Source organism: Hypanus sabinus (genome assembly GCF_030144855.1).
Source record: "Hypanus sabinus isolate sHypSab1 chromosome X2 unlocalized genomic scaffold, sHypSab1.hap1 SUPER_X2_unloc_1, whole genome shotgun sequence".
NCBI lineage: Eukaryota > Metazoa > Chordata > Chondrichthyes > Myliobatiformes > Dasyatidae > Hypanus > Hypanus sabinus.
Window position 1 is genome coordinate 1,764,751 of NW_026778979.1, and position 25,645 is coordinate 1,790,395.

The 25,645-nt window shown below is 47.2% G+C and overlaps 1 protein-coding gene across 2 annotated transcripts; it reads right to left on the reverse strand.

The window, feature by feature from the left end:
- Positions 1-5,629: 5,629 nt before the first annotated feature.
- LOC132385685 (zinc finger protein 420-like) lies at positions 5,630-20,370 on the reverse strand. 2 transcript variants are annotated; one of them, XR_009509229.1, is made up of 2 exons: positions 8,548-13,122; positions 5,630-5,695 (listed from the first exon to the last, which is right to left on the reverse strand). XR_009509229.1 is itself a non-coding variant. In XM_059957889.1 (2 exons), exon 2 carries the CDS (start codon positions 10,949-10,951, stop codon positions 9,344-9,346), a length of 1,608 nt encoding a protein of 535 aa, XP_059813872.1. In that variant the 5' UTR covers positions 10,952-11,776; positions 20,344-20,370; the 3' UTR covers positions 8,715-9,343. The 2 variants fall into 2 exon arrangements, 1 of the variants encoding a protein (XP_059813872.1); XM_059957889.1 differs by lacking the exon at positions 5,630-5,695 and adding an exon at positions 20,344-20,370 and having other exon boundaries at positions 8,715-11,776.
- Between the last annotated feature and the right edge of the window lie 5,275 nt (positions 20,371-25,645).

Below are 25,645 nucleotides of genomic sequence, written 5' to 3' on the forward strand. Positions count from 1 at the left end.
CTGACTTTGATTCTTTGCGGGAATGGGACCCGTTCTCGGAGTCTGACGACTGGTCGTTATTCAATATACCAAGGACGAGGGCTGGAACACCAGCGCGCCTTCAGTATTCCGGGATTTCGTGACTCTGGAGGCGGGTGGAGACGAGGTCGGTGCCGTTGCAGGAAATCGGTGCGTCGTGGGAGACGGAAGATCGAAAGCAGCGAGCTGGCTGTTGGCCGTGTGCCCGGAGACCCGATTTCCTCGGGCACAGAGCTCGGAACAAGCAACACAACAGTCATTTAACATCTTAAATCAGCGAGCTGTTTGTCCGGTCCCGCCTCTCGCTGTGAAACGGGGACAAACATTTTCCCTTATTAGAGGGGGAGAGAGAGTGGTGGGTGGGGAGGAGGGATATGGTTGCTTTGCTACTGCTTATGGGTGGATGGGGTGAGCTGGGGGGAATTTGGGGTGCCAGCATTAAACTGTCATTCATTCTTTGGGGCTCTCCTCTGCTTTCGTTGATGGTTGCAAAGAGTAGAATTTCAGGATGTATATTGTATACATTTCTCTAACATTAACTCCACATTTGAAACATTTGATACCTGTGAAATACTTCTATATCCTGTCCCTTAGAATGTCTGACAATAAGTTAACCGCTGGTGTCAGGCTCATCCGCCTCTACTTTCCCGGCTCATCGTCAGAGCCTTTCTGGAACAATGGAAGCTAATCTAAGGCACCTCACAGGTGTCCAAAGACATTTTAAATACTCCTGGAGACAGGCTAAGGCCTCTGCAGTTTCCGTACTCGACTTCCACAAGGGCCGGTGCGATGTCTTGTCACTAATTGGAAATTGATCTGCCCTGATTGAGCCCATTAAACTATAAAATACAAGAGCACAACTAGGCCATTTGTCCCTTCGCTTCTGCTCCGCCATTTCATCATGGCTGATCCATTTACTGTACGCCACTGGCCCCCATTTCCATCCTTCTCTCCATATCCGTTCATGCCCTGAGCAGTCGAGAATCTGTCAACCTCTCCCTTAAATATACGTAAGGACTGCACCCACTGCTGCCTGTGACGACGAGCGAATTCTACAGATTCGCTGTTCTCTAGCTAAAGATATTCCTCGTGCTTTCATTCTAAATGGATGCCCCTCCAATCTGAGTGTCCTCTAGTCTTACATTCTCCCACCAGAGGTATGATCCTCTCCACAACAGCTCTGTCAGAGGCATTCACCATTCGGTAGGTTTCAATCGGGTCAACCCTCATTCTGCAGACCACAAGAACCTTGAATAGCTCCAGACCGTCAAACTCCTGAATTCCCGACAGGCCCGTTGGGATTATTTTTTGGCCGGTGCAGGTTTACCTTTCGTCCGGGAACCAAGAACGGGAAGCCCGATGCTCTCTCCGGTCAATACGTTTCCGAGAAGGACCTTCCCAACCCCGAGACCATTCTTTCATCATCCTGTGTAGTGGCTGCCCTCGCCTGGGAGATCGGGTCCAGAGTCACGGAGGCCCAACGGACTCAACCTGACCCATGCATCGGATCTCCCAATCGCCTCTTTGTACTCGATTCAGCTCGATCTCAGGTTCTCCAGTGGGGGCGCACTTCTCGTTTCGCCAGTCATCCCGGGACCGATCGGACTCTGACTCTCCTGAAGAGACATTTCTGATGACCCGCCATGGACGCTGACACCCGTTCCTGTGTCTCTGCATGTTCCGTCTGCGCCCGGGGAAAAGCCTCGGTCAAAGCCCATATACAAGGTGCCGAAAGATCTGGGAAGACACACGCACGACCCTGCTTCGCTCAGCCAACCGTAAACGAAAAATTGCCCACCGCCATCGTACCCCTGCTCCTGAGTAACGACCTGGGCAGATGGTGTGGCTCTCGGCTGGAGACATTCCTCTCAAGAACGAGCCCAAGAATCTCGCCCCCCGCTTCCTGCGATCCTTCGTTTGAGAGCATTGTCAATCCCACGGCAATCCAGCTCAAACTGCCTACGTCAATGCAGATCCACCCTACAGTTCACGTCTCCCAGTTTAAACCGGTTTCTGACAGCCCCTTGTGCCCTCCGACCGAACACCCTCTACCCCTCCCCCCTCCCCCCGTATCGTCGACGACCATCCGGCGTCCACCTTCCGGTGGTTATTGAATGTTCGCCGTAGAGGCAGCGTCTCCAGTACCTGGTCGACCGGGAGGGGTACGGCCCGGAAGAACGATCCTGGATTCCCAACTCCTTCATTCTGGACCCTTCTCTCATCTCGGATCCCAATTGGGACCATGCAAACGAACCTGGGGGGGGGGGGTCGCCTGGAGTCTCCCTTTGAGGGAGGGGTACTATCATGGTTCCGTTTGGTTATTCACCTTTTACCCTCCTTTATCCCTGACATATACCCTGATTTCAGTCATTAGATTTCCAATCGCTGCTCGTTTACTTAATTACAGTACACCTGGTTTTCATCAGCGACTGTGAAATAAATACGATGGCGTCACTATCACAGGCTGCCAGTTTGTTGGTCTGTTCTGTCTCGTGTGAGACTTCGGTCCCTTGTCTGATTCAGCTCTCGTTTCAAGATAGTCCCTGTTAACCCCGTCTCCTTGTCAAGATTCCTCCGGTTTGCTGTTCTACGTTCATGTCTACGTCAGCATCCCCAACTCAGTCGACGTGCCTGTGTCCCGCACTTGGGTTCTCCTCAGTAGCCCCATGCAACAGTGAATTGTACTGATCAAACACCTCGTCCTACTGGGGTAATTGAAATTATTGTGACAGCTGCAGAAAGATATCTTGGTGTAACTGGTGTTACCAGCTTTTCTTAGGCAAAGGGCAGTGAACAGAGTTGTGAATGTGAGTTAAACATATGTGGCATATGTATTAGAAATATATCATTCAACAGGTGGGGTATTTAAGGGGTTCATTTTTACAACTTGTGTAAAATGACAGTAGTATTGCCTATTCTAAACCCGGAGCTCCCTGTCTGATCCTTCCAGTTTTGGACCAATATGGTTAACCTCTCATTTATGTAAACTTATGGACGTATAGTACTGGAACGGTTGAATTATATTTTTGAAGAGAGAGGCAATTTATCATTTTATCAGAGTATATTTTGGAAGGGGAGAATGAAGTTGGATTCAGTTTTATATTTTGAATACGATATTAGGAAAGCACAGTTAAATTATGTTGTTGCAATGACAGTACTTTTGACATTGAAAAGGCATTTAATATTTATGGAAGGAAGGACTTTTGGAAATTAGGAGAGGGGAGATTGCAGCATTTCTTTCTGTTTCTTTTGTCATTTGGAAGGTTCCTGCAAGTAAGGGTGAGAAAAATATATCCTGGTGTGTATGAGATAGCGACTGGGACCGTACAAGACCGTACTTGTAATCCTTTATTATTTAATAATATGATTAATGATATTTTCCGAGATAGCGTCGGTAAATTACTATGTACAGATGAAGGAGCTTTCTGGATTAGAGGCAGAAATTTGAATATTAGTGTATGGAGTTGTAATTATTTATTAATATCTTTGAAAAAAGGAAATAGATGACAATTTAAGCTTTCAGTAGCTAAACATAAGTTATGTGTTTTACAAATAAGATTGATTGATCTGCAGATGATTTGAACATACGATCAAACTCTTGAAGACGTGCCAGTACAAAGATTTTCAGGCATATGGGTGGACAATAAGCGGACATGGAAGCGCTACATCGTTATAATAACTGATCAATAAAAAGGAACATTAAATATTCTCAGCTGTCTATGTGGATATTCTTGGGTGTTACACGAAAATCTTTGTTAATCATTTAGAATTGTTTAATTAGAGCTGTTCTGGATTCTGACTGTGTGGCATGTATCAGCTTCATCTTCAACTTTTAAATGCTTGGATGTGATGTAAGCATAGATTTTAAGATTGTGTTGTTATGCAGTAAAGTCGTCCCATGTTTCGGTTTTACTGGGTGAACTGGGATAATTACCCTCACAATTGCGGCAGCTGAACTTGATATTAACATACCTGATTAATTTTAGGGGGCAGAGACATTATCATGTTGTTGAAAGTGTGTTAGAGGACGGGTGGGAAAACTCAGGAAGAGAGTTTTTGGTTTTGGATATCTGGGCTCTTATCACGCTTGGAGTATGGGCTTGTTGGATTATGCAATATGTCCCAGTGTCGCACTCTCAGTAACTCTACTTTGTTTTCTTTTCCCAATCACATTAGTCGATTTTAGGTTGAACAGTTTAATACAATGTAAATACCTACACAGGACTGCATAAAGTGCACAAAAACAGTGCAGGCATTACAGTAAATAATAAACAGGACAATAGGGCAAGGTGTCAGTCCAGGCTTTGGGTGTTGAGGAGACTGATGGCTTGGGGGAAGAAACTGTTACATCGTCTGGTCGTGAGAGCCCGAATGCTTCGGAGCCTTTTCCCAGACGGCAGGAAGAAGAAGAGTTTGTATGAGGGGTGCATGGGGTCCTTCATAATGCTGTTACCTTTGCGGATGCAGCGTATAGTGTAAATGTCCGTGACAGCGGGAAGAGACACCCCGATGATCCTCTCAGCTGATCTCGCTATCCGCTGCAGGGTCTTGCGATCCGAAATGGTGCAATTTCTGAACCAGGCAGTGATGCAGCTGCTCGGGATGCTCTCAATACAACCCCTGTAGAATGTGATGAGGATGGGGGTGGGAGATGGTCTTTACTCAGCCTTCGCAGAACGTAGAGACGTTGCCGGGCTTCCTTGCTATGGAGCTGGTGTTGAGGGATCCGGTGAGATTCTCCGTCAGGTGAACACCAAGAAATTTGGTGCTCTTTACGATCTCTACCGAGGAGCCGTCAGTGTTCAGTGGGGAGTGGTTGCTCTGTGCCCTCCTGAAGTCAACGACCATCTCTTTGGTTCTGTTCACATTAAGAGACAGGTTGTTGGCTCTGCACCAGTCCGTTAGCCGGTGCACCTCCTCTCTGTAAGCTGACTCGTTGTTCTTGCTGATGAGACCCACCACGGTGGTGTCATCGGCGAACTTGATGATGTGGTTCGAGCTGTGTGTTGCAGCACAGTCGTGGGTCAGCAGAGTGAACTGCAGTGGACTGAGCACACAGCCCTGGGGCGCCCCCGTGCTCGGTGTCATGCTTTTGGAGATGCTGTACCTGATCCGGACTGACTGAGGTTTCCCAGTCAGGAAGTCTAGGATCCAGTTGCAGAGGGAGGTGTTCAGGCCCAGTGGACTCAGCTTTCCAATCAGTTTCTGAGGGATGATTGTGTTGAATGCTGAACTGATGTCTATGAACAACATGTGACCTTTTTGTCCAGGTGGAGGGTAATAGCAATGGCAGCATCTGTTGAGCGTTGGGGACGACATGCAAACTGCAGGGGTCCAGTGAGCGGGGCAGCAGTGTCTTGATATGCCTCATGACGAGCCTCTTGAAACACTGCATGATGATGGATGTAAGTGCAAAGAGACGGTAGTCATTCATGAAGGACACTGAAGACGTCTTCGGTACGGGGACGATGGTGGCGGCCTTGAAGCACGTTGGAACGGTGACGCTGCTCAGGGAGATGTTGAAGATGTCAGTGAGAACATCTGCTAGCTGGTCTGCAGGAGATGTTGTCCCGTAATTGGTGATGTCCTGGATGCCCTCCCACATGCGCCTCGTGTCGCTGCTGTCCTGGAAGTGGCTGTGGATTAGCTGGGCGTGTGCACGCTTTGCAGCTGCTTTCTGGAAATCAGAGTGCCAGCAAGATTGTAATAATGTATTAACCATTCAACCATTCCCTCCTTGCCCAGGCGTGTACAATTATGTACATAATCTATCACAATAGGTAAGAACACATAGGGAACACAGACCTGACCAGCAGAGGTCACCCATAAATTGGTCCGAGGTTCAAGGTGGCAAACCATGTGGGACCTCGCTCTCCTTCAGGGTCGTCCTCCTGAAACTTACGAATCTCCCCCATGTCTGGCATGTCCGTCCTTCGATTTTGTCTGATAGGAGTTTGCTGGGTTCATGAGGGGTCTAAACGTGTGGGATTCGAGGCTGTCTGTCTAGCTGCTGCATCAGCCGTGGCATTACCCTTAGATATCTCAACAGATTCCCCAGTATGGGCTGCAGATTCTATAATAGCCAAAACTCAAGATAGCTGGAGAGTGCTGAGAAAGTTGTTTGCAAAGGTAGGTTAAAACGGGGTAGCCAAAACAAGTCAGGAAACCCTCAAAGCTCCGTAGTCTGTGCATAACGGGAGACTGTGTAAAAGTTCTCATTTAAATCTGTTGCTAGGCTACAGGCACAAGTCAGAGTGAGCAGCTCAGCCTTCTGGTCGGACACAGCTGTTTCGAAAGAGGCTTACGTCACTGTCCCTCATTATCACACAGCCAGAACATCGTTTCCTCGCTGTATTACCAGAGACCTTCCATCCTCATAAAACGTTGCCTCGGGCTTGAGGGGTAATGCGGAAGGGGTGGGAGAGACTGTCCTTCTTTCACGGTGATCCAAACAGTGGGGGGGGGGGGGTGAACTTCGTGCAGCCGACTTCATGGACTGAAATTGTCCAGAGATGTGGTATAACGTCTTGGGTTTGGTCAATATTAAAAGAGTGTCTTACCAGATGTCCCGTCTTCACCTTTGACTCCTTCCAGTATCGGAGGTGGCCCGTGGCCAAGTCTTGCAAGTCCCCCTTGGTGCTAGAGGCTTGTTTCGTCAGGGAGTAGGCAGGAAACCCACGCCCTTTAGCTTGAACCAAGGGCAAATCCTAATGGTGGTCTGGGGAAGCACCAATCCTGTCTGTCACCAAAGGAAACCTGGAACTTCGGCCAGTAATGCACTGCCCACTTTTCCTTTAGCCTCACCAGTCACGGTGACTTTGAAATTCTGTCCCTCGAGGGGTGCACAATATCGGTTTCCTCAGGTTAGCACCACATAGGGGTCACATGAGGGTCTGCCTCCGGCAGAGAGGGTTCAGACGAAGTGGAGTCCAGATTCAGTGCCCACCGCTGGAGGGGGATTCGGTAACTGGGGAAGCTGCCGGTTGTTCGCTAGTCTGTGTATAGAATCTCCACTTGCAACGGACACAGCAAGTCTCACTCTGCTAGATTACACCCCAGACTGGCGGTGGCTGTAAATGAAACCTCACGCTGGGTCCCCCTGGAATTCCATATGCGTTCCGTACCATTATTAGAGGTTTTGTCCCCTGCAAAAGTGCGTAGCGGGCCACAATTCTCTCCGATAGTCTGGTCCTAATTCCCCAGGGTTATGTTTGGACTCAAGTACTTTAGTGATGCTTACAGGTTGTTGGAGATCCCTCTCCAAGGCTTGAATAATCTGGTCCGTCTGTTCATTCTCATCATGGATTCCCACCTGGAACTCCTGATAGGTTTGGTATCTTAATTCTGCCTTCCATTTCCGCCCCTCATCAGCTGAGAGAATCATGCAGCAGAGACTGAATGAACCTTGTGGGGTCACATTATACATTTGTATAGAGCTGCGGACATACTGAGCAATCTGTGCTGGGTTTTCTTTTCTATCGGGGGCCGGATTCATGATCATTGTCATTTCTTGAGGCTTCCAGGGTGCATACACAGGAATCACTGAGGGCTGTCCCTCCTCCGCTGCTCATGGATTAGGCAGCATTCGGGTGGGTAATTGTCTCTGTGGAGCCATTAACTTTGGGCTTTTATTGGATTCTCCCCTCCCTGTCTCGGAATAATCCTCGGTATTCCCCTTCTGGATCTGAGGGTATAGAGAGCCTCTCCTTCCCCGCTGCTGCTGCTTTACCCGAGTGGCCACCGTATCTGAGTACTGGGCGGATTGGGGCTCGGGTACACTCGGCCCCTGGTAGGGTGGGGGGAGTACGGTGGGTGCTCATTCCTAATCACGGTCACCATTCTCAAACAGGATCGGTATCCCAAACATGGGATCGGGATCCCTTGTTTCCCTGTCAGTTCGAACTTTAGACTGACGTTCCTGCCCTTCTCTCCTATCTAGGCCGGCCTTGGTTTGCTGATGTTGTTTTTCCTGCTCTCGTTTTCGGCGCCCATTCACCCATTCACACTCCGCCTTTAGCGTCTCGCAACCTTCTGCAGTACGTACCTCTCTCCCTTTGTCACACGCATTATCCCTCCAACTTGCTCATCATGTACTGTTCAACTTTGCATCTGCCTTATCCTTCCATTGCCTTTTCAACAATTTCCACTTCTTCCCACAGTTCATCTTCCAGATCAGATTTACTGCGTGTTCTCAAGAGGTGATATCGCCGGCTCCCGCCCAGTGGCCACATTCTTTTCCCCAATCTTTTCATTCAGCGCTGCAGTCAAAATTCACAAATCTTTTTTCTTGTCTGGAAAACTCTCACACACGTTGTGTTGGGCTGCTCTTGGCCCACTCGTATCACTTGACTCCGTGCTCTCTAAGTAATTTACCCGGCACAAAGCCTCCTGCTCAATTAACAATAAGATAAATTTACCCAGCAGGCACCAGGTGCTGAGTTGATAAATTTATCCAGCATGTCCGTCTCCTGCCCAGTTAGTAAAATTAACCCGGTACCGCCTCCTACTCAATTAATAAAATTTGCCTACCTTATACAAGTCTTCCGACAGAGACATTCCCGATCCCGTCAAGATATGCAAGCAGCCTTCGGCGAGGAACCGTGCCTCCACAGGAACTGACGGTGAGCGACAAAAGGTGAAATACCCGTTGGGCACCTGGTCGGTCTCCACAGTTCCCGGAGTGGTCCGGCCGCTTACTCCGTCTGTCTGCTTCGCACTCTCTGTATTGGGATCCTGTTCGTGACACCCAATGTTAAACTCGGGAGACCAGTTTCCTCTCGGCACCACAGTTTATTGCATTCTCTTGCAAGAGTCTGAGACCCAGTTATCAGAGGGAAGGCATGTCAGTGCTGCCAACCATCTGACAAGTGGACTCTCTCAGTCAGGTTACAGCAGTATATTCATACATAGTAAGTCCCATACATCACTGTTGCAAGCTGCTATTAGAACTGGTACGCCCACCAAGTCTGTTGGTGCAAAACTTAATGTCTTAGATAACAGAGTGCACTAACTCAAGGCTTGAATATAGATGGATATACAGTCCAGTCCTTATCAGCTATTCCCTTTGCAAGGTCCTGACTTCATTCCAGACCGATGTTCATTGCTGACCTTATCGATGAGTCCTGACTCAAACACGAGTACAATATATATTATCAAATTCTCAATGTCCCTCTGACAATTAAAAGGAAACCAGTATAAGCCATTGAGTTTCTTAACTGCTGAAGACAGAGTTTACTTTAGTTCAAAAATTCCTGTTCAGTCCCAATTATTCTTTTATCTAGAGGTTACTTAGGTTCAAAATAATTTTTTATATATCCGCATTTCCTCAGAATGGTTTCTCCCCAGTGTGAATTTGCTGATGCCTCGAGAGCTGAGATGAACGACTGAATCTTTTCCCACAGTCTGAGCAGGTGAATGGCCTCTCCCCAGTGTGAACAAACTGATGTTCTTTCAGCTGAGCTGAATCGGTGAATCCCTTCCCACACTCTGGGCAGATGAATGGTTTCTCCCCAGTGTGAATTCGCTGGTGTCTCAGGAGTTGAGAAGAACGACTGAATCCTTTCCCACATTCAGAGCAGTTGAATGGCCTCTCCCCAGTGTGGACTCGCTGATGTAACTTCAGTTGAGATGACTGAGCAAATCCCTTCCCACATTCAGAGCAGATGAACGGCTTCTCCCCAGTGTGGACTCGCTGATGCTCCTTCAGTTGAGATGACTGTGTGAATCCTTTCCCACATTCAGAGCATATGAATGGTTTCTCCTCACTGTGATCTAACTGGTGCGTTAATAGACTAAAACGCCGAGTGAATCCTTTCCCACAGTCTGAGCAGGTGAACGGCCTCTCCACAGTGTGAACAAACTGATGTTCTTTCAGATGAACTGAATCGGTGAATCCCTTCCCACATTCTGAGCAGATGAATGGTTTCTCCCCAGTATGAATTTGCTGGTGTCTCAGGAGTTGAGATGAACGAATGAATCCTTTCCCACATTCTGAGCAGCTGAACGGCCTCTCACCAGTGTGAACTCGCTGATGTACCTTCAGTTCAGATGACTGAGCAAATCCCTTCCCACATTCAGAGCAAGTGAACGGCCTCTCCCCAGTGTGGACTCGCTGATGTAACTTCAGTTGAGCTGTCTGGGCAAATCGTTTCCCACATTCAGAGCATATGAATGGCTTCTCTCCAGTGTGGACTCGCTGGTGTCTGTGTAGATTGGACGAGTGAGTGAATCCCTTCCCACAGTCAGAGCAGGTGAACGGCCTCTCACTAGTGTGAACTCGTTGATGTAACTTCAGTTCAAATGACCGAGCAAATCCTTTCCCACAGTCAGAGCAGGTGAATGGCTTCTCTCCCGTATGAACTCGCTGATGTGACTTCAGTTCAGATGACTGAGCGAATCCTTTCCCACATTCAGAGCATGTGAATGGCTTCTCCCCAGTGTGAACTCGCTGATGTCTCTGTAGATTGGACGAGTGAGTGAATCCCTTCCCACAGTCTGCGCAGGTGAATGGCATCGCCCGAGTGTGAACTCGCTGATGTGACTTCAGTACAGATGACCGAGCGAATCCTTTCCCACATTCTGAGCAAGTGAATGGCTTCTCCCCAGTGTGGACTCGCTGATGGGACTTCAGTTCAGATGACTGAGCAAATACCTTCCCACATTCAGAGCAGATAAATGGCTTCTCCCCAGTGTGAACTCGCTGGTGTCTGTGCAGGTTGGACGAGTGAGTGAATCCCTTCCCACAGTCTGAGCAGGTGAATGGCCTCTCCCCAGTGTGAACTCGCTGATGTACCTTCAGTTCAGATGACCGAGCAAATCCTTTCCCACATTCAGAGCAAGTGAATGGCTTCTCCTCAGTGTGGACTCGCTGATGCTCCTTCAGTTGAGATGACTGGGTGAATCCTTTCCCACAGTCTGAGCATGTGAATGGCATCTCCCTAGTGTGAACTAACTGATGTTGCAGCAGGTGATTTGACTCCTTTCAGGAGCAGGAGAATGGCCTCTCCCCAGTGTGAACTCGCTGGTGTCTATGTAGTGTGGACGAATGAGTGAATATCTTCCCCTATTCAGAGCAGGTGAATGGCTTCTCCCCGGTGTGAACTCATTGGTGTCACTGTGGTCTGGTTGAGCGTGTGAATGTCTTCCCACCATCCGAGCAGGTCAATGTCCTCTCACTGGTGAACTTTAGGATATATCTTCAGCATCGATGACAGAATGTTTTGCTTCCCGCTGTCAGAACAGGTGGAGCATCTCACTGTGGTGTGAACTTGCTGATGTATCTTCAGGCTGGATGATTGAGTAGTTCCCCTCCCTCACACAGAGCAGGTGAATGGCCTCTCCCTAATGTGAACTCACCAGCGTGTCTGCGGGTAGGCTGTGAGTGAATCCCCTCCCACACTGAGAGAAGGAGAATGATATCTCACTGCGATCAATTCTCTGCAATTCAGACAGTCAGACGTTTGAATCCCGTCTACAATCAATGCAGTAGAAGAACTGATCTCCAGTGAACAAATGCTGGTGTGTTCTCAGCACCCCGGTTCAAGTGGATTTCACTGAGTTACAACAGAATGCTTGATTTCAGTGACAGAACACATTACCAGATGTTATGAGATAATTCTTCACCTCCGTGGATCGACAACAGAGGTGTTGGTGCTGCAAAGAAAATATTTGGTCACTCCTTAAATATCCAGTCATTCAGCAAAACTGATGTGTTGTTGTGTTTGAGATTCCCATGCGCAAGTGTTCTGCCATTTCAAACCTGTAAAAAATATTTGCAAAAGACATCAATGGGAGAAGGAGAGTATTTCAGGAGAGATTATAGTCTGTGGTGAGAAAATAAGAAATAGGAGCAGGAGTCGGCCGTCCGGCCCGTCGAGCCTGCTCCAACATTTAATAAGGACATGCCTGATCTGGCGATGGGCATCTCCACCTACCTGCCTTTTCCCCATAACCCTTAATTCCCCTACTATGCCAAAATCTATCCAACCTGATTTGGAATACAATATTATGTTAGGACTCTTGGCAGTGTGGAGGATCAGCGAGATATTGGGGTCCATGTCAATTTTACAATTAAAGCTGCAGCGCTGATTGTCATTGTTGTTAATAAGGCCTTCATCAACCATGGAACTGAATTCACGAGTGGTGAGGTAATGTTGCAGCTGTACAAGACCTGATTTATACCCCACTTCGAGTATTCTGTTCAGTTTCCTCATTACAGGAAGGATGTGGATACTATAGAAAGAGTGCAGAGGAGATTTACAAGGATGTTGCATGGATTGGAGAACATGCCTTATGACAATAGGTTGAGTGAACTTTGTAGCGAAGGAGGATGAGAGGTGACCTGATAGATGTGTAAAAGATGATGAGAGGCATTGATCGTGTGGACAGCCAGAGGCTTTTTCCTGGGGCTGAATTGGCAAACACAAGGGGCATTGTTTTAAGGTGCTTGGTCGATTGGAATGTCATAGATAGGTTTCTCACACAGAGTAGCAGGTGTATGGAATACACAGCCAGCGATGACAGTACAGACAGATACTATGCAGTCTTTTGAGAGATTCAGATAACTTCATGGAGCTCAGAATACACAGAGTGCAATGCAGTTGGGAAATAGGAGGCAGTTTCTGGAACAGGTTACATGGACGGCACACTGTGTATTATATTGTAGATTTCCATGTTTCCATAAGCACTCATCTTCTAACAAGGCTTGGATCAGACACTCTGACTGACCATCAAATTATCTGACTATATCCCTGTCTTTATGAGAATGGGCTGTTTCTGACTACAATCAACCTGTGACTTGGCCCAATTTGTCTCTCTCCTTTGGGATTATTTCAAGTTCTGGTCATGTTCCACAATACTACAAAGATCACGTGTTACTGCATGTACGATCCTGGAGATTTACTAATTACTTGGATCGCCCCCCCCCCCCATCTGCTGATTGACAGTGATGAACCCATCGATGGCAATGCCAATGAATATATAGTGGAGGGCAGTGGTTATTCTCATTGGAGTGCGGCACCTTTGTGATCTGAAAGCCAGAAGTCACTTGTCATCGAGGCAAAGGTGTTTCATATCGTTATTGACCCAGAGAGAACTAAATCTGATGGAAGGTTTTATTTCCGTACAGCACTAATTGACATTATCACTGACTGGAAGGTAAACTCTTCAACCGAGCTTAACTACGAACTATATTTTCGTTCGGAGTTCATAATCCTCGGATTTACATAGTGGAGCACGGCAACGTTCAGGAGATACATCCGCTCGCAGTTCCTTCGAATGTACGGAACAACACCGGTACTATTGCCCATGGCTGCCTCTTTACCCAGAAACCCTCACGAAGAGAAACCTCCCGGTGTTGTTGGGTTGGTTGTGGGCGGGGCTGAGAGGTTGGAAGGTGGTGGTGCATGTGTGAATGTGGTTTGGAACTTGTTGAGGGTAAGAGAGTGGGGAAGGAGTGGGAATTGCTGGGAGCGGGTTGCCTGGGTCTGGTAAAGGCAGACAAGGTGAGAGGAGGGGCTGAGGGAAAGAGAGTGGAGAAGGAGTGGGATAGGGATTTGGGAGCAGAGGTAGGCAGCTGGGGAGAAATGGATTATTGTGAAGGGAGAAACAAAAAGGAATAAGGAGATAGTGAGGGGATGGATGAATGAAAACCAAGACAAAGGGAATAAAAGAATAAGAAATGACAGTGGAGAGAGTTCTGAAAGTAAGGAAGATGAACAAGTTGAGAGGGGAGGTGTTGTCATAAATGGGTTTAATGAGAAGGCGCAAGGACACATGAAGGAAATGAACCCGTTTGTGCTAACAACAACTCTGGCAAGTAAGATAGAGGAAATAGTATTTGCAAAAGTCCTTAATGATGGCAATCTATTGGTAAGATGTGCGAATGAGGAACAACTTGAGAAAGCACTCAAGCTAAAAGAGATAGGAAAATGCAAGGTGGAATATACAGGGAGGGTGGGAGCATGAAATGGTGGTTGTAAGGGAGTGATCACGGGTGTACCAATGAGTATAAACATGGAAGAGTTGAAGAGGAATATCAAAGGGGGGAAAGTAATTAATGTTCGAAGACTGAAAACAACAAAGGAGGGAATGAAAAAGGAAAGTGAAACAGTATTGATTGAATCTGAAGAAGCAAGAGTGCCAAGTAAAGTTTTCCTGGGTTTCATGAGTTACCCAGTAAGGGTATATGTGCCAAACCCATTGAGGTGCTATAATTGTCAAAGGTTTGGACACATAGCTAAAAACTGTAAAAGGCAGAGGAGATGTGCTAGATGTGGGGATGTTCATGAATATGGAAAGTGCGGAACAGGAGTGCAACCAAAATGCTGTAATTGTGGAGGAGCTCATAATGTGGCATATAGTGGGTGTGAGGTTATGAGACGGGAGATTAAAATTCAAGAAATAAGAGTGAAAAGAAAGATCACTTATGCAGGAGCTGTAAGAATGTCCAGAGAACAGAATAATGCTCCTAATGACCAGAGAGCAATTGGGATGCAAGAGATGCAGCAAAGAGTTTATGCAGACAGGATTTATGTGTGGGAAAAAAAGCTCTGGTAACATTCATTGCAGGAGTCATTAATTGTACGGCAGAGGTAAAGTCAAAAAGTGACAAAATTCTGCTGGTGGTCAAGGCAGCAGTAAACCATTTAGTGTTAGTAGGACTGACATGGGAAGAAGTCAGGGAGAACCTCACTAATCAGTCAAGCCAGGACGTGTCATAGTTTGGTTAGTACTCATTATGGTGATTCTTTTGAATGGAATGCAGGGAGTTTACTGGCCAATGGCCAGGAATTTAAGGAATTTATTAAGGAAATGGTTGTAAAATCAGATGTAGTGTGTATTCAGGAAACTTGGTTGAAACCAGCTTTAGACTTTGTGGTACATGGGTATACAATGATAAGAAAAGATAAAAATCTAGGGGGAGGAGGAGGTTGTGCTATGTTAATCAAGCAAGGTACACCGTATAGAGTACTGGAAAAAGGAAACGATCAGGAATACATAGTGGTGAAAATATGGGAGAGAGGGGAGGGAGTGGTTATAATTAACTACTACAATCCATGTAAAAGGTTGGATTTGGACAGCCTACTAAGGATACAAGGACAAAATAGACATAAAGTAGTGCGGTGTTCAGATTTCAATGCTCACACCACAATATGGGGGGATCCGATTACAGATTCAAATGGAACTGTAATTGAAAATTTGATGGAAGAAAGGGATTTGGTGTGTATGAATGATGGGAGAGGAACAAGGATAAACATAACAACAAGAACTGAGTCGGTATTAGATATTACGTTAGTGTCTTATGTCTTGGCTGTCATCAGTAACTGGGGCGTTTGGACTGCTTCAACAGTAGGTAGTGATCACTACCCAGTTTTATGTTCAGTGGGTGAAAGAGGTGAAATAAGACCAGGTGGGGTAGTCCCAAAGTGGGTGTTTGGAAAAGCAGATTGGGGTAAGTTCCAGAAGTTAACTGAAGAAGCATTGACAAGGATTGACATTTCTGGAGATATAGATGAATTAAACAGTCAGGTGACTTCAGCAATTATTATGGCAGCAGAAGGATTTATACCCAGGACTGAAAATAGGATGAATAGAAAAATAGTGCCATGGTGGGCAGAGGAATGTGGTCAGGCTGTAAAAAACAGAAACAGAGCATTCAGGCTAGTTAAAAGAACCCACATTATGCAGCATTTGCTTCAATATAAGAAGGCACAGGCAGTGGTGAGAAGTATACGTCAGGCTAAAAGGGCAAGTTGGAGGAGTTTTTGCAACAAAATAGAAAGAACAACGCCTGTGGGAGAGGAATGGGGAATGATTAAGAGGATGGGGGGCAATAGAAGGGATTGGGAGCATCCAGTAATGATATCTGAGGAGGAAACAGCAGTCTCCAGCAGGGATAAGGCTGAGATCATGGCCAAGTCATTTGTAAAGATACACAGTTCAGAAGATTTCTCTGAAGAAGTGAGAAGGAGAAGGGAAAGAACAATGAGTCAATACCCAGGTGCGTTAAACAGGAGGGAAGAAACAGATGATATAACTGATGATCCATTTACTTTGGCAGAAATGGTGAGAGCAATAAAGAGATCGAGACCAACCTCCCCAGGGAAAGATCTAATACGCTACATTATGCTAAAAAATCTAGGAGAAGGAGCGCTCTTGAAGTTACTGCATTGTTACAACAGAGTGTGGGAGGAGGGAAGATTGCCAAGTGCATGGAAAGAAGCAGTAGTAATTCCAATAAGGAAACCTGGCAAGGATCCGTCAAAACCCACTAGCTACAGGCCAAAAGCACTAACATCAAGTATATGTAAGGTAATGGAAAGGATGATAACTGAAAGGTTATCATATGATCTTGAGAAGAGAGGAATGCTGGAAAGTTATCAGAGTGGTTTTAGGAAGGGAAGGAATTCCATGGACTCAGTGATAAGGTTAGAGACTGAAATAAGAAAGGCCCAGGCAAGTAAAGAATCAGTAGTTGCAGTGTTTTTTGACATTGAAAAAGCCTATGATTATGACGTGAAAGGAAGGATTATTAATTAAACTGCACAAGATGGGGGTTGGAGGGAGAGTTTTTAATTGGATTAAAGATTTTTTGTTTGGTAGAAAAATTCAAGTTCGGATTACATCAGAATTGTCAATACAGTCCACAGTGGGAAATGGCACACCTCAGGGTAGTGTGATTAGCCCGTTACTTTTCATCATCATGATCAATGATGTCTTCACAAAGATACCAGTGGATATAGGTAGGTCACTGTTTGCGGATGATGGGGCTTGTGGAAAAGAGGCAGGAACACGGAGCATATAATCAGGAAACTACAAGGAGCAATTGATTAATTGGTAGAGTGTGGTTATGATTGGGGATGTAGATTTTCAGTGGAAAAAACTCAAACTGTATTTTTCACTAGGAAAAGAATTGAAGTAGGGAAGAAGTTAAGGATGTATGGGATTGAATTAGAAAGGGTTGGATCATTTAAATTTCTGGGAGTTATATTTGATTCACGATTAACATGGGCAGACCATATCAGAAAAGTTGACGAGAATTGTAAAAAAGTAATAAACGTGATGAGATGTTTGACTGCTAGGGAATGGGGAGCAAGTTGTTCAGCATTGAAGAGAATGTATGTGGCTTTAGTAAGATCTGTGTTGGATTATGGAAGTGTAGCATATGGATCAGCAGCCAGGTCTCTTATAATGAAACTGGATGTGATTCAGGCTCAGGTTTTGAAAGTGTGCAGTGGGTCTTTTAAAACATCACCAGTATCAGCCCTGCAGTTAGAAATGGGAACAATGCCTTTGGAATTGAGAAGGACGCAATTGATGGGAAACTACTGGGTTAATTTGCAGGGACACAATGATTCTCACCCTTCTTAATGAGTGTTAAATGGGTAGTTACAGAGGGAAAACTTTAGTCGTGTAGGGAATGATATTGCTAGATCATGTGGTGTTCGATTTAAGGATAAGTCCTTCAGGAGTTTATCCAGTTGTAGCTCCATGGAAGCTGGTATGGCCTGACGTAGACTGGCATTTGTTAGAGGGAAAAAGGAAAGGAAAGTATAAAACTGATTTGGTAAGTGCATTTAACTGTTATGTGATGGAAAAGTACAGTGATTATACTCAGGTCTATACAGATGGTGCGAAGGAACCTGAGACCAGAGTGACAGGGTTTGGGGTGGCTATACCAGCAAAAGCAATTGCAATCAGCAGAAGAATATCTGATAAGTTAGCGGTGTGTCCAGTGGAGATGATGGCAGTGTTGGTTGCATTGTGATGGGTGGAGAAATCTAAACTAGTCAAAGCATTGATATGCTCAGATTCATCTTCAGTACTGGCGAGTTTAAGGTCTTCTCACTCAAACAGCCGGCAAGATGTACCTCATGAAGTCCTTCAGTCAGTCACAAGAGTTGCAAATCAGGGAGGTCAGGTTAAATTTCTATGGGTTCCAGCTCATGTAGGGGTTAAAGGGCAACAAAAGGGTGGATGAGTTGGCAAAGAGGGCAATAAAGAAAGAAAATATGGAAATGCACATTAGTATTAGTAAAGCAGAGGTTAAGTGTGTAATCGGGGAAAAAATTAACCGAATGTGGCAAGAAAGATGGGACAGGGAGGGGAAAGGGAGGCATTTATATCAAATACATAAAAGTGTTGCAGGTTCTAGGGTAGGAAGTAGATACAGAAGAGAGGAAATTGTGTGGACAAGGTTAAGGTTGGGGCACCGTGCACTAAACCAAACACTGAAATTGGTAGGAAAACACCAGACAGGACTGTGTGAGCAATGTCAGGAAGAGGAGTCAGTAGAACATGTAGTTCTGAGTTGCAGGAAGTATGGGATACAGAGAGAGATGATGAGAATTAATCTAAGGGAATTGGGGGTGCAGGAATTCACATTAAAAGGGTTGCTGGCCATGGGTGGGAGAACACAGGTCAGGGTATTTTTAGCTTTCTTAAGGGGTACAGGGTTTTTTATAGGATGTGATGGATAAACAGAAATAGGGTACCAGGATGGGGAGGATAAAGTGTAGGTTAGGGTATGTGTATGTGTGCGATTGGGTGAAGGGATTTAGAATGTGAGTCCATCGCATACTCCGCAGCAGAAGGTGGCGGTCATGCCCCATTAAGCTGGGGAGGGGGAGGGGAATGGGGAGAGGGAGAGAGAGGGTGAGAGAGGGTGGGAGAGAGTGGGTGAGAGCGGGAGGGAGGGTGAGAGAGTGAGGGAGGGTGAGAGAGGGAGGGAGGGAGAGAGAGGGAGGGAGGGAGAGAGAGGGGGAGGGAGAGAGGGGGAGGGAGAGAGAGGGGGAGGGAGAGAGAGGGGGAGGGAGAGAGGGGGGGAGGGAGGGAGAGAGGGGGGGAGGGAGAGAGGGGGGGAGGGAGAGAGAGAGGGGGAGAGGGAGAGAGGGGGAGAGGGAGGGAGGGAGAGAGGGGGAGGGAGGGAGAGGAGGAGGGAGAGAGGGGGGAGGGAGGGAGGGAGGGAGAGAGGGAGGGAGAGGGAGGGAGGGAGGGAGAGAGGGGGAGGGAGGGGGGAGAGAGAGGGGGAGAGAGGGAGGGAGAGAGAGGGGGAGGGAGGGAGAGAGAGGGTGAGAGGGAGGGAGGGAGAGAGGTGGGAGGGAGGGAGAGAGAGGGGGAGGGAGGGAGGGAGAGAGGGTGAGAGAGGGAGGGAGGGAGAGGGGGGAGGGAGGGAGAGAGAGGGGGAGGGAGGGAGAGAGAGGGGGAGAGAGGGAGGGAGAGAGGGTGAGAGAGGGAGGGAGGGTGAGAGAGGGAGGGAGAGAGAGGGAGGGAGGGAGAGAGAGGGGGAGGGAGAGAGAGGGGGAGGGAGAGGGGGAGGGAGAGAGAGGGAGGGAGGGAGAGAGGGGGGGAGGGAGGGAGAGAGGGGGAGAGGGAGAGAGGGGGAGAGGGAGAGAGGGAAAGAGGGGGGAGGGAGGGAGGGAGAGAGAGGGAGGGAGGGAGAGGGGGGGAGGGAGGGGGGAGAGAGGGGGGGAGGGAGGGGGGAGAGAGGGGGGGAGGGAGGGGGGAGAGAGAGGGGGAGGGAGAGGGGGAGGGAGAGAGAGGGGGAGTGAGGGAGAGAGAGGGAGGGAGGGAGAGAGGTGGGAGGGAGGGAGAGAGGTGGGAGGGAGGGAGAGAGAGGGGGAGGGAGGGAGGGAGAGAGGGTGAGAGAGGGAGGGAGGGAGAGAGGGGGGAGGGAGGGAGAGAGAGGGGGAGGGAGGGAGGGAGAGAGGGTGAGAGAGGGAGGGAGGGAGAGAGGGGGAGGGAGGGAGAGAGAGGGGAGGGAGGGAGGGAGGATGGAGGGAGAGAGAGGGGGAGGGAGGGAGGGAGGTAGAGAGGGGGGAGGGAGGGAGGTAGAGAGGGGGGAGGGAGGGAGAGAGAGGGGAGGGAGGGAGGGAGAGAGAGGGGGTGGGAGAGAGAGGGGGAGGGAGGGAGAGAGAGAGGGTGAGAGAGGGAGGGAGGGAGAGAGGGGGAGGGAGGGAGGGAGAGAGAGTGGGTGGGAGGGAGGGAGAGAGAGGGGGAGGGAGCGAGGGAGAGAGGGTGAGAGAGGGAGGGAGGGAGAGAGGGGGAGGGAGGGAGAGAGAGGGGGAGGGAGAGAGAGGGGGAGGGAGAGAGAAACCTCCCTGGCCGCATCGAATGCGCATGCGCCGCAAAATAAGCGGCGGCGGCACCAACGCCGGGGAGTCGAAATCTCTCCGGGGCCGGGTACGGATCATGGGGCTGAGAGAGAGGGAGAGGACCAGGAGCATCGCGGGGTGCAGCACCGGTGTTGCTGGAAATCACAGTAACTGTCCTTCGGTCGCGTTTCAGACGCCGGTGAATGAGAACCCGGCCGGAACCCGCTCTTACCTTTGTCCGGTCGTTGTCAGCCTCTGCTACTCAGCGCATGCGCGATAGTCGGGATTGGTGGCGACGACCACGCATGCGCAATTTTTTTTCAGGCGAGAATCTGCAGATCCTGAACCCAAAGCAACAGACACAAAATGCTGGAGGAACTCAGGGGGGCAGGCGGCGACGATGGAGAGGAGTGAACAGTCGGTGTTTCAGACCGAGACCCTTCAGGACTGGAAAGGAAGGGCGGGAGTCAGATTGTGGGGCGACGTGAGGTGATAGGTGAAAACGGGAAAGGGGGAGGCGTAAAGTCAAGAGCGGTGAAGTCGGTGAAAGAGATATAGGGCCGGAGAATAATAATAATAAATACTTTATTGATCCCGAGTGGGAAATTCTTTCGTTACAGCAGCAATATTTAAAATCGGACTTAACAGTGTGAAGACTTTACAAAAAATAGAGAATAATAACATACACAGTAATACTGTACCAATGTGCAATAATAATGCATGAAACAATATTGCAGAGACTATTGAACTATAATCTGTCGCAGAAAGATGTATTAAATTGACTTTATTTTTTTACATCCTTCACATACATGTGGAGTAAAACTGTTACTCCGTCTAAATGTGTAATGTGCAATCATAGTAATTCATAATAATGTATGATAAACAGAACAGTCAAGGTGACATAGAAATGCACTCAAATCAGCGTGAGTTAAGCAGTCTGATTCCTGGTGGAAGAAGCTGTCCCGGAGCCTTGGTCCTGGCTTTTCCGCTGCGGTAGCTTTGCCCCGACGGTAGCATGTGGAATATATTGTGATTGACGGGACTCAGGTTCCCAATGATCCTACGGACCCTTTTTACACACCTGTCTCTGTAAATTTCCTGAATCATGGGAAGTTCACAACTACAGATGCGCAGGGCTGCCCGCACCACTCTCTGCAGAACCCTTCCATTAAGGGAGGTAAAGTTCCCATACCAGGCAGTGATGCAGCCAATCAGGATGCTCTCAATTATGCCCCTGTAGAAAGTTCTTGGGATTTGGGGGGGCCCATACCAAACTTCCTCAACCGTCTGAGGTGGAAGAGACGCTGTTGTGCCTTTTTCCCCGCACAGCTTGTGTGTACAGACCACGTGAGATCCTCAGTGATGAGGGTCCCGAGGAGCTTAAAGCTGTTTGCCCTCTCCACCCCAGATCCACTGATGTCTCTAGGGGTTAGCTCGTCTCCATTCCTCCTGTAATCCACAACCAGTTCCCTTGATTTTTCGACATTGAAGGAGAGGTTGTTTTCTCGACACCAGTGTGTCAGAGAGATGACTTCTTCCTTGCAGGCCACCTCATTATTGTTTGAGATTAGGCCAATCAATGTGGTGCTGTCGGCAAATTTAATGAACAGATTGGAGCTGTGGGTGGCCGGTTAGCAGATGAACTGTTGTATGTGGTTATTACATCTGATAGGAAAGAGCTTCTGTAACGGTCCTTGTGACAGCGGTGCTGAGTGAGTCTGTTCGAAAGGGTGCTCCGCTGCCTGTGCAGTCGGTCATGGAGAGGATGTGCCCGATTGTCCGTAATGGATGGCCATTTGTTTAGTGACACCACTCCTCTCCACCACTCACTCGTAAGAGCCCCGGTTGTGGCCAAGGATGGTTCCAACCTTTCTGATGAGTTTATTTTGCACCGATGCTGCTGCCCCTACGTAAAGCGGCAAAGAAAACTGCAGTTACATCAACAGACTGGTAAAACATCTCCAGCATCCTGCCTGACACATTCAAGGATCTCGGCTTCCTTAGAAAACGGGGACCGCTCATCCCCCTCTTGTAAACAGCCTTACTTCTGTTACTTGTGTTCTCAGCGCCCGGTTCCAGTGGATTTCACTGAGTTACATCGAAAATATTTCAGTCACGTCTCCGGCTGAGATGAGACACTACTTCAAGGATCAACAACTGATATATCGGTGTTTCAATGGAAATATCTGGTCACTCCTTAAATATCCGGACATAGATGTGTCCGGAATTTGAGAATTCCCGGACACAAATTGCTGTTCCTTTCCTGTAGAAAGATTTACAGAGGACATCAATGGATGAAGGACTGAATTTCGGGGACGGCATGGTCGTGTACTTTGGTAGAAGAAATAAAAGGGCAGACAGTTTTGTAACTGGGAAACCTCAGTCAGTCCGGATCAGGTACAGCATCACCAACACCATCACTCTGAGCACGGGGGTCCCCCAGGGCTGTGTGCTCAGTCCACTGCAGTTCACTCTGCTGACCCACGACTGTGCTGCAACACACAGCTCGAACCACGTCATCAAGTTCGCCGATGACACAACCGTGGTGGGTCTCATCAGCAAGAACAACGAGTCAGCTTACAGAGAGGAGGTGCAGCGGCTAACGGACTGGTGCAGAGCCAACAACCTGCCTCTGAATGTGAGCAAAGCGAAAGAGATGGTTGTTGTCTTCAGGAGGGCACGGAGCGACCACTCCCCGCTGAGCATCGACGGCTCCTCAGAGGAGATCGTTAAGAGCACCAAATTTCTTGGTGTTCACCTGACGGAGAATCTCACCTGGACCCTCAACAGCAGTTCCAAAGCAAAGAAAGCCCAGCAGCGTCTCTGCTTTCTCCGGATGCTGAGGAAAGTCCATCTTACACCCCCCCCCCCCCCCCAATCCTCATCATATTCTACAGAGGTTGTATTGAGAGCATCCCGAGCAGCTGCATCACTGCCTGGTTCGGCAATTGCACCATCTTGGATCGCAAGACCCGGCAGCGGATAGTGAGGTCAACTGAGAAGATCATCGGGGTCTCTCTTCCCGTCATTACAGACATTTATACTACACACTGCATCCGCAAAGCAAACAGCATTATGAAGGACCCCATGCACCCCTCATACAAACTCTTCTCCTTCCTGCCGTCTGGGAAAAGGCTCCGAAGCATTCGGACAATGACCAGACTATGTAACAGTTTCTTCCCTCAAGCTATCAGACTCCTCAATAGCCAGAGCCTGGACTGACCCCTTGCCCTACTGTCCTGTTTATTATTTATTGTAATGCCTGCACTGTATACAGTCCTGGGTAGGTAATGGTAAGGAGTGAAAGTGAGCTTTGTAGGCAAGAGAGTGGGGAGGGCGGAGGGACAGAAATGGATGGGTATGGAGTGGGAGGTGCCTCATCTCATCTTGCCTTGATGACGGATGCTGCTTTTCCTTTTGCTAAGGCAGACGTTGATGGACTTTCAATCGGTCAGGGCATGAAAGTATACGCGGCGAAGGCAGGAAATTGGGGCTGGGAGGAAAAATGGATTTACCATGACGAAACGGCAGAGCAGTTTTGATGGGCCAAATGGCGTAATTCTGCTTCTTATGGTCCAAGAGCAGCCTCTCATTCAATGAGAGCAAGAGCAATGAGCTGGTTCTGGACCTTGGAGGAGGAAACAGGAAGCCATGAGGCAATCCTCATCGGGACTCAAAGGTGGAGACGTTCAGCAACTTTAAATTCCACAGTGTTAACATTTCAGAGGATCTGTCCCGAGCCCGGGACACAAGTGCAATTACAAGAAAGCAGGAACTCTCTGTCCTCAGTAGTACGGCCCAGCACATCATAGTGGATGTGGCCCAGCACATCACAGGTAAAACTCTGCTCACGACTGAGCACATCTCTGTGGAGTGCTGTCGCAGGAAATCAGCATCCATCATCAAGGACCCCCACCACCCAGGCCATGCTCTCTTCTCAATGCTGCCATCAGGAAGAAGGTGCATGAGTCTCAGGAGCATCAACCCCAGGTTCAGGAACAGTTATTACACTCAACCAACAGGTCCTGCTTTCTTTTTACAATATTTTTATTCAGAAGAAAAAAAAGATTTACAGAGCGCAACACATAGATACATCTCATCATAACGTGTACATTCATATATTGTAATAATATTGATCAAGATGTTATAGCATAACACATAAAGGTATAGCACTTGGGAATCAAAAATTTAAAGGCAGATCAAATCATAAAATAAATGTTATATATATATAAAGTCAACCCCCTACCAACTACCAAAGAAAAAAGCTGATGGATGACAATGGATTAGAAAAAAAAAACATATTCACTTAAGAAGAGAAGATAAAAATATACATCAAAGTCTGTGCACTGTTAAACTTTATAAATTGGAAACGTTATTTAGGAAAGGTCCCAAAATATCATAAAAAGATTGTTTCGAATTTAAGACTGAGCAGCGGATCTTTTCTAAATTTAAATACGACATAATATTACGTAGCCTTTGAAGATGTGTAGGACGGGTTGACTCCTTCCATTTAAGCAAGATTGCTCTTCTTGCTAAAAGAGAGGTAAAAACTAAAACCTGTAGGTTAGGAGTATTTAAAGTTATGTCTTCATTTGCAATAATACCAAACAAGGAAGTAAGGGGATTTGGGTCAAATTGGATCCTAAAAAGTTGGGAGAAGGTATGAAATACTTCCCGCCAAATCTTTTCAATTGTAAGGCAAAACCAAAACATATGAATTAAAGAGGCATCAGCAGAGTTGCATTTATTAGAAAGTGGGGAAACATTCGGGTAAAAACTGGACAGCTTCTGTTTAGAAATGTAAGCTCTATGAACCACTTTAAATTGTAGAAGAGAATGACGAGCACAGAAAGATGATTTATTAACCTGTTTAAGAATTTTATTCCATCTATCATCAGAAATCTGACAATTTAGGTCATCCTCCCAAGCGTTTTTTTATTTTATCTAAAAAGTCTTGTCTAGAATCAATCAACAAGTTAGAACCATTAACAAAAGGTGTTAAATTTAAAAGATCGTCCATTAAATTTTTATCAGGACCTATAGGAAAAGTAGCTAATTGGAAACGTAGAAAATCTCTAATTTGAAGGTATCTGTAAAAATGAGATTTTGGGAGTGCAAATTTATTTGACAATTGGTCAAACGATGCAAGAGATCCTGAGATAAACAAGTCCCAAAGACACTTAATACCTAGTTCATCCCAATCCTTAAAGACTTTGTCAGTCACGGAAGGGATAAAAAAAATAATTAAGGAGATTGGGAGATGATAATGAAAAATTCGCCAAACCAAACATTTTCTAAACTGAGACCAGATCCTTAAACTTTGCTATTCGCACAACCAATGAACATAATCAACAGCTCTTTATCTCATGTTCTAGAAGTTTATTTCTGGTTATTTTTTAGTTTTATTTCTTTTGTATTTGAATTTTGTTGTCTTTTGCCCATGGTTGATTGTTTGTCCTGTTGGGGGCGATCTTTCATTCATCTTATAATGTTTCTTGAGTTTACTGAATTTACAATATAATCAAATCCCAGGA